Source organism: Scyliorhinus torazame, chromosome 7, assembly GCF_047496885.1.
Source record: "Scyliorhinus torazame isolate Kashiwa2021f chromosome 7, sScyTor2.1, whole genome shotgun sequence".
In the NCBI taxonomy this organism is placed as follows: Eukaryota; Metazoa; Chordata; class Chondrichthyes; order Carcharhiniformes; family Scyliorhinidae; genus Scyliorhinus; species Scyliorhinus torazame.
The window spans coordinates 72,482,979-72,497,534 of NC_092713.1; the positions used below are offsets into that span (position 1 = coordinate 72,482,979).

The window sequence follows — 14,556 nt, forward strand, 5'->3', positions numbered from 1 at the left end:
GCTGGATTCTTCCGCCCCGCCCGCTGCAAGAACGCCACCAGTGAGCCGTGGACAATGGAGAAATCATTGACCTCGGGCGGGATTCTCCGGCCGCTGGGCAGATGCGGCCAGAGATTCCCGCCCTTTATCTCTCCTACCCACTGTTAACAAAATGTTTCTCCCTTTCCCCTTGCTTGAGTTTTCTCACAATGCATTTTCCCCACTGAGACTGCAGATGGATGAGAATTTTTTTGGTTTGAACGCATCCACAAATATATAAGATGGTTTTGAGCGACTGTTGATTTATTTTCCTTTCCATTGGGAAAGCACCTGGATCATGCAGTGCCTCTGGATCAATAGGGCTGATAGCTGATATGTAAAGGTTCAAAGGTGAAAGCTAACCATGAGAAACAGATCACTGTACTATAATATTTTGCTGCAGCCCGCACTGGAATAGGCTATTGCTATACCACCTCCACAGACTTTAGTGTTTTACATATCAAACATAAAATGCCAACTTAAGCCATTTTAATTTCATTAGTTACCTGGAAGTAACCTTGATGTTTTGAAGTCATGGTTACTTTCTGTCAGCCATTTTTCTTTGCTCTTTGGGTCTTGGTTGCGAAGGGCATCCAGATTTTTTATGTCATATCGCATTGGTTCAACTTGAAATCTAACATTTTTTTCTGTTGCTTCAGGATCTTTCCGATCATCCTGTCAATAAGATGTAACAACTTAAGCTCAGAAATGCTAACAAGCATAATTACTTAGCAATTGTAATTTGAATTCCCTAGAGGACTGTCTTCTTTGACTGTTTAAATTCCTTTGATTCTTCAAGCCGGCAGTGGATTAACTGTGAGAGTTTCAAATTGTTTCCCATCTAGCTAGGAATCCCAAAAACAATTTACAGTGAGGTTTATGGGCCCAAAGGTCTTAGACCTGTCTTCCACTGACTGTGCATTGGAGCAGGTGTTGCTGACCAATGTTCCTGACTCTGTTAGATGATCTATGCTCAGCTTATTTGTACAATTGCCTTAGTATGGCTGCATCATGGATATATTCTTGGAGGAACGAGATGATAGCAGAAAAAAACAAGGACGGAATTTAGTGCCCTCCCCTGTGGCGAGTGAGGATCCACTACCTTCCCGTGTGCACCCTAATTAAGTCTGGTGCAGGATGATCCATGGATGGCCTTCCTGGCCCACTGTCAATTGATGTGCTTATGGTCAATTCATGTCCAATTTAAGAGTCTCATCCAGTCTCCACTAGGTTTGTCATGCAGGGAGCAGGGTGGGTTCTAAGGGCGATTCTTCGTTCAAATGCATCAAGCGCCAGATCGAGGGACCCAGCATTGGGAAGGGATGCCATTGAAAGCCACATTCCTGCCCTTGCTGCCTACCTCCCCCTCATTATCCTCCCCTGTCACCCCCTCCTGTCATCACTCATCTGTACCTGGGTTCCTCCTCAATCTGAGGCCTTGGGTGGATATAATACTGGCAGCAGCCATCGCCTCCCCTGTGGCAGCATTAAGTATATAATAACTGACAGCCTCTGATTGGCTGACAGCCCTTTGTGGGCAGGATATCCACCCTGGAGGTCCTTGACTCAGGTCTGTCATTGGCACGTGTGATACTGAATTCAGTGGGCCTTCCCTAAAAGAGACGCCAGGGGCTCCTGTCGACTCTTCTGCCAGCAAGAAAACCACATTACCTCCATTAAATCCATCTCAAGGAATGCAAATATGCACTCAATGTATACGAATATACACTCAGCACCCATTTTGCAGGTAAAAAAATAGGGATCAGAAGGTCTAATTTATGGTATCAATCCATTCAATTAACCTATAAAAATGCAACCTCCAATAAGGGGCCTCATAATTGTTTTGAACCCACTCTAAGAAACTGAGCAGCCTTGAAGCTTGTGCTAGGTTTTCTTGACATTGATGTGGCCTAACCAGCAGCCACCATCAAAAACAAGTACATTTACTTATTTTTTAAATCATGAGAAGCCAGTAGAAAGGGTGCTTGTTCTGACTCCACGTGACCCCAGATGGCCACAAATGGAACCCAATGAAATGAACCAATTTTGGACCATGTGGCTTGCTGACAGCAGCCCTCAGGTAATTCAGAGGTGGGAAGAGAATGAGGGATCAAACACCGTGGGCTGGATTCTCAGTTTGAGAAACTCTGACACCGGGACTGAATAGTGGGCGTTCCACTATCCCGATGGCAGCGCCAGTCCCGGAGAAATTAAGGACATGCAAATGGGCCAGCACTCGTGCCACGGAGAACTAGTGCAATTCTAACTCACGCTGACGTCGGATTCTCTGCGGTCGGGATTGGCACTGGAGAGCCTGATGAGCTGGAGCTACATATAAACACTCCACACCCCAGGACTTCCAGTGGCAGCCATGGAGGAGTAGGTCACACATTTGATAGCTCCCGCCTGTGACGGACATTTGGACCTTTTTCTCACGCCTTTTCCCGGATTTTATCAGATGAATTGGTGGAGAGTGAGACGGTGAGGAGAAATCCCCTCCAGTGTATGGAGAATTGGACCAGAAGTGGCCGTGTGAGAAGGCAAAGTTTTACAAGAATGACGCGACCAGAGCCGGCAACGTGGGAAGACATGGCGGAGAAGCAATGACGGCAAAGTGGTCGACGGAGCAGCTGTTAAGTTTTTGAAGAATGCTTCGCCAAGCTTAAGAAGGACACGCTGGACCCGATCAAGGCTTCGATTGACCAGGTGATGCAGAATCAAGAAATCCACAGACGTGCGATCCAGGAGGTGAAGAAAAAGATGTCCGAGCACGAGGAATACATAACCATATTGGAGATGAAGGTGGAGATGATGAATGACCGCCAGAAAAGAATGCAGGGGAAGCTGGAGGACTTGGACAACAGGTCCAGGAGGCAGGACCTGAGAATCATCGGCCTCCCTGAGGGCAGTGAGCAATCGGATGCGAGGGCCTATGTGACAAACATGTTGGAGACGTTGATGGGAGCTGAGGCGTTCCCTCGGCCCCTGGAAGTGGATCGAGCACATAGAGGCCTCGCAAAGAAGCCCCGAGCGAACGAGCAGCCGAGGGAGATGGTGATACGCATGCACCGGTTCCTGGATACGGAACACATTCTGCGGTGGGCCAAGAAAGGGCAGAGCAGCAGGTGGGAGAATTGTGAGCTGAGAATTTATCAAAACCTGTGCCCGGAATTGGCCAAGAGGCGAGCCGGGTTTAATCGGGCAAAATCGGCTCTCTTTAAGAAGGGGGGTGAAGTTTGGGATGCTGTACCCAGCGCGTCTGTGGGTCATATATGAGGACCGGGAATTCTACTTTGAAACACCGGACGATGCATTGACTTTCATCAGGAAAAAATGACTGGATGTGAACTAAAGACACTGGAGCCTTGGAGAGAGTATTGTAATGGCTATTTGTTGATAATCACTTTTGTACTGGTTTGATTAAGTAGTGTTATGTGCAATATGGGACTGTTTTGAGGTCCAAAGTTAACTTTGTTTTACTGGGAGCTGGATGGAGGGGGGGGGGGGGGGGGCGGTTTCTGTGGTTGTTTTTCCACTGTTTTTTCTACTGTTTGTTTAATGGGGAATGTGATGCTTTGAATATGTATGTCCAAGTTGGGGGGGGGGGAAGAGAACAATAGGGAGACAGTCAGTTTGGTGCCATGGGCGGGAGCTATCAGGTCAGCTAGGTCAGCTGGCTCACGGACGCACAATGGGGGGTGAGCAGGTGATGAACTGGAGCTTGATATGGGGGGTTGTGTTTCTGGCGCTGTTACCAGGCCGGGGAGGAGGGGGCAGCCGCTTCGCTGACAGGGGAGGAACTGCTACTAGGGGACAAATAGGAGGTCGCGGACAGCGGATGCCCGAGGGCGGGCTCGAGGAGGCCGGGGACGCAAGCTGGAGGCTGGCCTAAAAAGAGTGATGGCTAGTCGGCCGGGGTGGGTGGGGGTTGGGGGGGGGGGGCAGGGGTCAATTCCCCCAACCCAGACTGATTACATGGAACGTTAGAGGGCTGAATGGGCCGGTCAAGAGGGCTCGCGTGTTCATGCATCTGAGGGGGCTGAAGGCTGACGTGACAATGTTACAAGAAACACACCTAAAGGTTACAGACCAGTCTAGATTGAGGAAGGAGTGGGTTGGCCAAGTATTCCACTCAGGGCTGGACTCAAAGACCAGGGGGGTAGCGATCTTTGATCAGCAAACGAGTAGCATTCGAGGCAGGGAGAATTGTGTCAGACACGGGGGGCAGGTACATAATGGTGAGTGGGAAGCTGGAGGGGGTGCGGGTGGTACTCGTGAACGTATATGCTCCGAACTGGGACAATGTGGAATTTATGAGGCGGGTGTTAGGTAAGATCCCAGACTTAGAGTCACAGAACTTGATCATGGGGGGATATTTTAACACAGTCATTGATCCGGAATTGGACCGGTCAAAATCCAGGACAGGGAGGGTGCCAGCCGCGGCAAAGGAATTGAAGGGGTTCATGGAACAGATGGGGGGAGTAGACCCATGGAGGTTTGGACGGTTAAGAGTGAGGGAGTTTTCTTTTTTCTCTCAAGTCCACAAGGTATACTCTCGGATCTACTTTTTTGTTCGATTCAAGTCTCTACTACCGGGGCTGGCGGAGACTGAGTACTCAGCAATCGCAGTATTGGATCATGCCCCACACTGGGTGGATCTATGAGTTAGTTTGGAGAGAGGACAACGCCCGCTATGGAGGCTGGATATGGGGCTGTTAGCAGATGAAGCGGTCTGTGGGCGGATGAACAAGTCCATCCAGAACTACCTGGAAACAAATGATATGGGGGAGGTCTCCGCAGCATCGGTCTGGGAAGCTTTGAAGGCAGTGGTCAGATCTTGATACGGGCCCACAGAGAAAAGGTGGAACGAGCTGAGAGGGATAGGCTAGCTGGGGAGATACTCTAGGTGGACAGGAGATATTCGGAAGCCCCGGACGCGGCGGAGGTTGCAGGTGGAATTTGGGCTGTTGACTACAGGAAAGGCGGTGGAACAGCTGAGGAAGGCAAGGGGGTGATCTATGAGTATGGGGAAAAGGCAATGTTAGCGCACCAGCTCAGAAAAAGGGACGCGGCCAAGGAGATAGGGAGAGTAAAGAGTAGAGGTGGGATCACAGTTCTGGACCCGGCGGGGCTGAATGAGGTGTTCAAGGACTTTTACAGCAAATTATATGAGTCGGAACCCCCGGCTGGGGTAGAGGGGATGAGGCAGTCTTTGGGTCAGTTGAGGTTCCTGAGGGTGGATGAGGATCTGGTGGAAGGGCTGGGAGCCCCAATTGAAATTGAAGAAATAATGGAGGGGTTGGAGGGCATGCAATCTGGCAAGGCCCCAGGGCCGGACGGCTACCCAGTGGAATTCTATAAGAAGTTTTCGGAGATATTGAGCCCACTGCTGGTGAGGACATTTAATGAAGCAAGAGAGAAGGAAGTCCTCCCCCCAACAATGTCGCAGGCCTCGATTTCATTGAACCTGAAATGGGAGAAGGATCCGGAGCAATGCGATACAGGTCAATTTCTCTACTGAATGTGGACGCCAAACTGCTGACTAAGAAATTGGCCACAAGGATAGAGGATTGTGTCCCGGGAGTGACAGGGGAAGACCAGACGGGGTTTCTAAAGGGCAGGCAACTCACGTCCAATGTTTGAAGACTCCTAAATGTTATTATGATGCCCTCAGAAGGAGGGGAGATGGAGGTGGTGGTAGTGATGGATACGGAGAAAGCTTTTGATCGGGTGGAGTGGGATTACCTGTGTGAGGTGCTGGGAAGGTTTGGGTTTGGTGAGGGCTTCATTGACTGGGTGCAGTGGCTCTATCAGGCACCAGTAGCTAGTGTACGTATGAACCTGTTGAGGTTGGGTTATTTTAAACTACACCGAGGGACGAGGCAAGGGTGTCTCCTCTCCCCACTACTGTTTGCGCTGGTCATAGAGCCATTGGCCATGGCGTTAAGAGCCTCTAGGAACTGGAAAGGACTGGTTCGGCAGGGGAGGGGGGCACCGGGTTTCGCTTTACACAGATGACTTGCTCTTGTATATCTCAGACCCGTTAGAGAGGATGGGGGAAGTTATGCGGATCTTAGGGGAATTTGGTAAATTTTCAGGGTACGAATTGAACATGGGGAAAAGCGAAATGTTCGTGATCCAGGCGAGGGGACAGGAGAAGAGACTGGGAGAGCTGCCGTTTAGAATGGGAGGAAAGAGCTTTCGATATTTGGGAATCCAGGTGGCTCGGGAATGGGAGGCACTGAACAAGTTAAACCTGTCCCGGCTCGTGGAACAAATGTAGGAGGACTTTAAGAGATGGGACATGCTCCCGTTATCACTAGCAGGGAGGGTACAGGCTGTGAAAATGACGGTCCTCCCTAGATTGCTGTTTGTCTTTAAGTGCCTCCCCATCTTCATCCGGAGGGCCTTTTTAAAGACGGGTGAATAAGGTTATTTCGGGCATTGAGTGGGCGGGTAAAACCCCGCGAGTGAAGGAAGTGCTGCTGGAGCGCAGTCGGGGGTGGGGGGGGGGGGGGGCAGGCGCTGCGAACATTTGTAATTACTACTGAACGGCAAATATAGCCATGATTAGGAAGTGGGTAGTGGGGGAGGGGTCGGTGTAGGAGCGAATGGAAGCGGCGTCATGTAAAGACACCAGTTTGAGCGCACTGATAACAGCACCTCTTCCGTTCTTGCCGGCCCGATTAAAATGCCAACAGAAGCAGAATTCAAAAGGGGGGGGAGGAGGGTCAGAATGTTGTTTTATTATTGGGGGGGGGGGTGACGTTTGTGATGGGGGTGGAAATGTTTATTGTGTCATGTGTACGTCGCTGTTATTATTATTATTAAAAATTGGCAAATACCCTAATAAAAATATTTTTTAAACAAACACTCCACTCTCCACACACTCTCATTCCAGCCAAGTAGATGCCACCCCAGAGAGCAGCCCCAAGATTTGCAGATGCAGAGATGGAGATATTGCTGGATGCTATGGAGGAGAGGCGAACACCCTGTTCCCCCAGGGTGGTAAGGCGTCTACCACCCGCCAATGTCAACTAAGCCTGGGCACAGGTGGCAGAGGTCATGAGCCCCATGGGCCCCACCACAAGGACCGGGCAGCAGTGCCGGAAAGAGTTGCACAAACAACTTCTCAGGGTGGCCCGGGTGAGTCACCACCTCCGTGCCGCTGGCACCACCCCCATCCCACAGACCCCCACCCCTCATCCCCAACCCCCTCAACCACACCCCCATGCGGCCCCCACTAGGTAGATCGGTAGGCAGAGCTGGTTTAGGAAGGGCAACCACCCAGGCCAGATATGGTGAATCACCACCTCAGGGCCACCGGCACCACCCCTATCCCACAACCGCCCCCGCCCCCCCCCCCCCCCCCCCCCCCCCCGCAAGCAGCCTCCTTGCACCCCACACTACACCACATGACAGCACCCCTACCAACTACCATGGCCGGGTGCCTCGCACACACAGGCCACCAGCCGCAGACCCCCTGCACTGCCCGTGTCCAGGTGTCTCACACTGTACATTATCTGTTCCCCCCAGGTGAAAGCAGCCCACAACCTCATGGAAAGATAAAAGACCGGAGGTGGCCCGTCGGAGCTGCGGCCCTTCACCGACGCAGAGCAGAGGGTATTGGGCCCGGTCGGCAGGGTGGGAGAACCACCAGTCGCAGCGGTTGGCATGGCACAACTAAGTGAGCCCCCAATGTGTTGCAATGTCCCGATGGCACATGAGTCACCCGTCCCCGCCACACCACGCCTAGCCGTGATATAACCATGCGTCTTGTCTTGTGTCTTGCAGGATCACCACTAGAAGTTGAGGAACCAGACCGTGTCCCCCTTCCCCAGCCGCAACCCTGCAACTCACCGGGTGACGAGATGGGACCACCCAGAGCCCCTTATCCCCAGCCCCGCAACACCCTGGCGCACATGTCTTGGGACAATACCAACTTCTCGTCAGTGCTGTCACTGGGCCTCCCAGCACCCCCCACCATCCCTGAGACACTCACCTCGGCTGGGAATTATAGTGAAGAAGCTCCTGGGACAGTATCTGGTGCGACCCACACACATGCAGCGGCACATCAGGTGGAGGTAGGAACCCCCGAGGTGGCGGACAGTCAAGGACGGCCCGATCCCAGGGACTACCTGCCGTCCAGACGTGTCTCGTGCTTTTGGAAAGGGCGGTCCCAATGTGAGAGATGCAGGCGCAGAGCCGGGACTACATGAGGGGATGCCAACAACCATCCAGCACCTACAGGTGCAGTTGGAGGAGTCAAACCCCCTGCACGGGCAGGAGGTGGTGCTGACCATACATGTTCCCAGGCCACCACCGCACGGGTGGCGTCCACGGTGGAGGCCTTGGGTACGAAGGTATCAGCCATGGATCAGGATGTTCAAGACCTGGGGCATTCTGTGCGGGCGGTGGCCGAGGCACAGTACAGGGCGGCCATGTCACAGGCAGCTAAGTACCAGGGTCACATAGGCATTGCAGTGGCGCTCCAGAGCGTGGACCAATCAGAACAGACCATGGCTGTGGCCATCGAGAGCAATCGCCTGGCACTTGCTGACCTGAGCCAGTCACAGCGGAACCTGGCATGGTCCCAGAGAGACATGGCCAAGCCCACAAGGGACCTCGTCTAGTCCCAGAGGGACGAGGCACATTCATTGTGTCTCATGATTGCGAGCATGGAGATTCTGGTCAAGATGAGAGTGGGCCTCCAGTACTGGCAGCGCTAGGTGACAGTGGAGCCCATGGAGTTTGCTCCGGCCACACATCCCCTCCTCCTGAGCCAAGGAATAGCCGGGGGCAGCCCAAGGGTGCAGGAGGTGATGGAGCCCCTGCCGGTGACTCCTGCAGATGAGATGCCGGAACACTGCAGCATTTCCTCTGAATTCTCCCCACCTGAGTGTGGTAAACCACGGTATTGCATTGTATGGCATTGTATTGTATTGTGCATGCCTGGGCTTGTCCAGGCTGGCTCTGCCTGTGGCTCCTCCCCTCGGGCTTATGTATAAAGGTGGTAAGTCCCCGCCTCCGACCCAGTTCGGGTCTAGAGGCAGGAGGATTGCTGTTTAGTGTATTAAAGCCTCAGTTACGTTCATCACTTGTCGTGTGTTATTGATTTAAAAAAATATATATATATTTATTAAAGTTTTTTAGCACAATTTTTCTCCCTGACAAACAGTAACCCCCCGCCCTCGTAACAAAAAAAATGAGAAATTGCGCAAGCAAGATATATACATGGCAAAATAATATATTTACACAGCTTTGTACACTGGCCCTCTCCTGTACGTGCCAGTTTCCCCAACCCTTCATGTTATCTCTTGCTCATCCTCCCTCCCAGGCAGTCCCCCCTTTCCCCCCCCCCCCAAAGGTTGCTGCTGCTGCTGACCGACCTTCCTCTAACGCTCCGCGACATAGTCTAGGAACGGTTGCCACCGCCTGTAGAACCCCTGCGCAGACCCTCTCAAGGCGAACTTCACCCTCTACAACTTTATGAACCCAGCCATATCATTTATCCAGGCCTCCAGGCTGGGGGGTTTGCCTCCTCCGACATTAGCAAGATCCTTCGCCGGGCTACTAGGGACGCAAAGGCCAGAATGCCGGCCTCTTTCGCCTCCTGCACTCCCGGTTCGTCTGCTACTCCGAATATTGCTAGCCCCCAGCTTGGCTTGACCCGGACTTTCACCACCTGCGATATTGCTCCCGCCACTCCTCTCCAGAACCCCTCCAGTGCCGGGCAGGACCAAAACATATGGACATGGTTCGCCGGGCTCCCTGAGCACCTTCCACATCTGTCCTCCACCCCAAAGAACCTACTCAGCCTCGCCCCCGTCAAGTGCGCTCTGTGGACCACCTTAAATTGTATCAGGCTGAGCCTGGCACACGAGGAGGAGGAATTAACCCTACCTAGGGCATCAGCCCACAGACCTTCCTCGATCTCCTCCCTCAGCTCCTCCTCCCATTTACCCTTCAACTCTTCTACCAGCGCTTCCCCCTCTTCTTTCAACTCCTGGTGTCTTTCCGACACCTTGCCCTCCCCGACCCATACACCCGAGATCACCCTATCTTGAACTTCTTGTGCCGGGAGCAACGGGATTTCCCTCACCTGTCGCCTCACAAAAGCCTCACCTGCATATATCTAAAGGCATTTCCCAGGGGTAACTCGAACTTCTCCTCCAGTGCCCCTAGGCTCGCAAACGTCCCGTCGAAGAACAGGTCCCCCATTCTTCCAATCCCCGCCCGATGCTAGCTCTGGAACCCCCCGTCCATCTTCCCCCGGGACAAACCGGTGGTTACCCCTGATCGGGGACCACACCGATGCTTGTGGTATACTTTGTCGGCGAGAGCGGCAGCGGTGCCGTCACCAACGCCCCCAGGCTCGTTCCTTTACAGGACGCCATCTCCATCCTCTTCCATGCCGCCCCCTCTCCCTCCATAACCCACTTGCTGATCACCGCCACATTTGCTGCCCAGTAGTAGCTCCCCAGGTTTGGCAGCGCCAACCCTCCTCGGTCCCTCCTGCGTTCCAGGAACCCTCTCCTTACTCTCGGGGTCTTATTTGCCCACACAAACCCCATAATACTCCAGCCTACTCTCTTAAAAAAGGCCTTAGTGATCACGATGGGAAGGCACTGAAACACAAACAGAAACCTCGGAAGGACCACCATTTTGACCGACTGCACTCTACCCGCCAGCGAGAGCGGTAGCATGTCCCATCTTTTGAAATCCTCCTCCATTTGCTCCACCAACCTCGTCAGATTCAGTTTATGTAGGATCCCCCAACTCCTGGCTATCTGGATCCCCAGATACCGAAAGCTCCCCTCCGCCCTTCTCAGCGGTAGGTCCCCTATCCCTCTTTCTTGGTCCCCCACCTGTAATACAAAGAGCTCACTCTTCCCTACATTGAGCTTATAGCCCGAAAACTCCCCAAACTCCCTTAGAGTCTGCATGACCTCCACCATCCCCTCCATTGGATCCGCCACGTACAGCAACAGGTCATCCGCATATAGCGACACCCGATGCTCTTCTCCCCCTCGGACCACCCCCCTCCATTTATTAGACTCCCTCAATGACATGGCCAATGGTTCGATCGCCAATGCGAACAACAGGGGGGACAGGGGGCAATTCTGCCTCGTCCCTCGGTACAGTCGAAAGTACTCCGACCTCTGCCGATTCGTCACTACACTCACCATCGGGGCTCTGTAAAGGAGCTTAGCCCAACTAATAAACCCTCCCCCGACCCCAAACCTACACAGCACCTCCCAGAGGTACTCCCACTCTACTCGGTCAAAGGCCTTCTCCGCGTCCATAGCTGCCACTATCTCCGCCTCTCCCTCCTCCGATGGCATCATTATCACGTTTAAGAGCCGCCGCACGTTGGTGTTTAGTTGCCTGCCCTTTACAAATCCCGTCTGGTCCTCGTGGATTACCCCCGGGGCACAGTCCTCAATTCTCGTAGCCAGCACTTTTGCCAGCAACTTTGCATCCACATTGAGGAGCGAGATCGGCCTGTACGATCCACATTGCAGTGGGTCCCTGTCCCGCTTTAGGATCAAGGAAATTGTCACTTCCGACATTGTCGGGGGCAGGGTCCCCTCCTCTCTTGCCTCATTAAAGGTCCCCACCAGTACCGGGGCCAACAGGTCTACGTACTTCCTGTAGAACCGCACCGGGAATCCGTCCGGTCCCGGGGCCTTCCCCGCCTGCATGCTCCCCAAACCCTTGCTCAGCTCCTCCAACCCAATTGGTGCCCCAAACCAGCCACTTCTTGCTCCTCCACCCTCGGGAATCTCAGTTGATCTAGGAATCGTCTCATCCCCTCTTCCCCCGCTGGGGGCTGGGATCTGTACAGCTCTTCATAAAAGGCCTTAAATACCTCGTTTATTTTCGTCGCACTCCGAACCGTGGCTCCCCTTCAATTTTTGACTCCCCCTATTTCCCTCGCTGCCATCCTCTTACGGAGCTGGTGTGCCAGCATCCGACTGGCCTTTTCCCCATACTCGTAGGTCGCCCCCTGCGCTTTCCTCCACTGTGCCAACAGGTCAAACTCCGTCTGGAGCCATCGTCTTTCACCAAGTAAGCTTTTCTCCGGGGCCTCTGCGTATCTCCTGTCCACTCTCAAAATCTCCCACACTAACCTCTCCCTTTCCATGCCCTTTGTCTTCTCCCTATGAGCCCTAATGGAGATTAGCTCTCCCCTGATCACCGCCTTCAATGCCTCCCATACCACCCCCACCCGCACCTCCCCGTTGTCGTTGGCCTCCAAGTACCTTTCGATACACTCCCTCACCTTCCCACACACCACCCCGTCCGCCAGCAATCCCACATCCAGCTACCACAACGGGCGTTGGTCCCTCTCCTCTCCCAGCTCCAGTTCCACCCAGTACGGGGCATGATCCGAAACGGCTATGGCCGAATACTCCGTCCCCTCCACCCTCGGGATGAGCGCCCTACCCAGAAGAAAGAAATCTATCCGTGAGTAGGCTTTGTGTACATGGGAGAAGAAAGAAAATTCCCTGGCCTGCGGCCTTGCAAACCGCCATGGGTCCACTCCCCCCATCTGATCCATAAACACCCTAAGTACCTTGGCCGCCACCGGCCTCTTTCCAGTCCTTGATTTGGAGCGGTCCAGTGCTGGATCCAACACTGTATTGAAGTCCCCTCCCATTATCAGGCCTCCTATCTCCAGGTCCGGAATGCGCCCCAACATGCGCTTCATGAATCCTGCATCATCCCAGTTCAGGGCGTATATGTTTACCAACACCACCCACGTCCCTTGCAGCCTACCGCTCACCATTACATATCGCCCTCCATTGTCCGCTACAATAGTCTTGGCCTCAAATGACACCCGCTTTCCCACCAATATTGCCACCCCTCTATTCTTCGCGTCCAGTCCCGAGTGGAATACCTGTCCTACCCATCCCTTTCTTAACCTGACCTGGTCCGCCACCTTCAGATGTGTCTCTTGGAGCATGACCACATCAGCCTTCAGTCCCTTTAAGTGCGCAAACACTCGAGCCCTCTTCACCGGCCCATTCAGGCCCCTCACATTCCACGTTATCAGCCGGATTGGAGGGGCTCTCACCCCTCCCCCCCCCCACCCGCCGACTAGCCATCTCCTTTTCTGGGCCAGTCTCGTGTCCACACGTCCCTCACCCAGACGGGGGACCCCCGTCCCGACCACCTCTTCTGTGTCCCATTCCCTTTCGGCCAGTGCAGCAGCAACCCTTTCCCCCCCCCCCCCCCCCCGCTAGACCCCTGTCTAGCTTTTTTGCTCCCCCCATGTCACTCCTGTAAGTCAGCTGACGCCTGCTGACACTGGCTTCCCCCGCCGTCCCATTGACCTCCCTGTGTGGGAGTCTCCCAATCAATATGCATTCCTTCGTTCCCCTTCCTGCCTTTCTTCCCGCGCGCGGGAAAAAACCCCGCGCTTTCCAAAGCCCGCTCCGCCCCCTCTGGCGCAGCTCCTGTCGTGGCCTTGTCTCTCTCCCCCAGCCCATGTAACATTTCCTGTGTGTGATTGACCCCTATATACAACAACCATCACACATCAAACCTCAAACATCCCCCCCACCCTCACAAACCCTCAGTTAGAGTCCAACTTTTCGGCTTGTACAAAGGTCCACGCCTCTTCAGGCGTTTCGAAGTAATAGTGTTGGCCCTTGTATGTGACCCACAGTCGCGCTGGCTGCAGCATTCCGAATTTCACTTCTTTCCGGTACAACGCCGCTTTGGCCCGGTTGAAATCCGCTCTCCGCTTTGCAACCTCCGTGCTCCAGTCCGAGTATATTCGGATCTCTGCATTGTCCCATTTACTGCTCCGCTCCTTCTTGGCCCATCTCAGGACCCACTCTCTGTCCGTGAACCGGTGGAACCTCACCACCATCGCCCTTGGCGGCTCATTTGCCTGGGGCTTCTTCGCCAGCACCCGATGTGCCCCGTCCAACTCCAGCGGCCTCGAAGGGGCCTTCGTGCCCATCATCGTCTCGAGCATCGTACTCGCGAATGCCCCGGCATCGGCTCCCTCCACTCCCTCAGGGAGACCCAGGATTTGCAGATTCTTTCTGCTCGACCTGTTCTCCAGGTCTTCGAGTCTTCCCGCCCACCTCTTGTGTAGCGCCTCATTCTGCTCCACTCTCACCGCCAGGCCTACGAGCTCGTCCTCGTTCTGACTGACTCTTTTCTGTACCTCCTGGGTAGGGGTAGGGTAGAGGCTTGGGCTTAAGTAGGGTGCTCTTTCCAAGGGCCAGTGCAGACTCTATGGGCCGAATGGCCTCCTTCTGCACTGTAAATTCTATGATTCTCTCATGCGCCTGCGCTTGTAATGGGACAAGTGTCCCGTCCATCACCCCCTGGACCTGGGGCATGCCGCCGATTGTAGCAAATCCCGCTGTTCGGGCAACAGGTCCATGCTGAAGGCAATGTATTGTTCTGCCCAGGCATACAGGGCATCCGTGACGGCGCAGATGCACCTGTGCACAGAGGTTTGGGAGATCCCAGACAGGTCCCCATTCGAAAAAATCTCTAGGCCATTGAATGTTG

General features: G+C 53.8%; 1 protein-coding gene across 1 annotated transcript in view; it reads right to left on the bottom strand.

The window, feature by feature from the left end:
* Positions 1–14,556, bottom strand: part of LOC140427287 (uncharacterized) — a 254,987-nt gene that overhangs the window by 12,453 nt on the left and 227,978 nt on the right. The window contains exon 8 of the mRNA XM_072512861.1: positions 525–693. Coding sequence (XP_072368962.1) covers positions 525–693 — 169 coding nt within the window. The remainder of the gene's footprint in view (positions 1–524; positions 694–14,556) is intronic.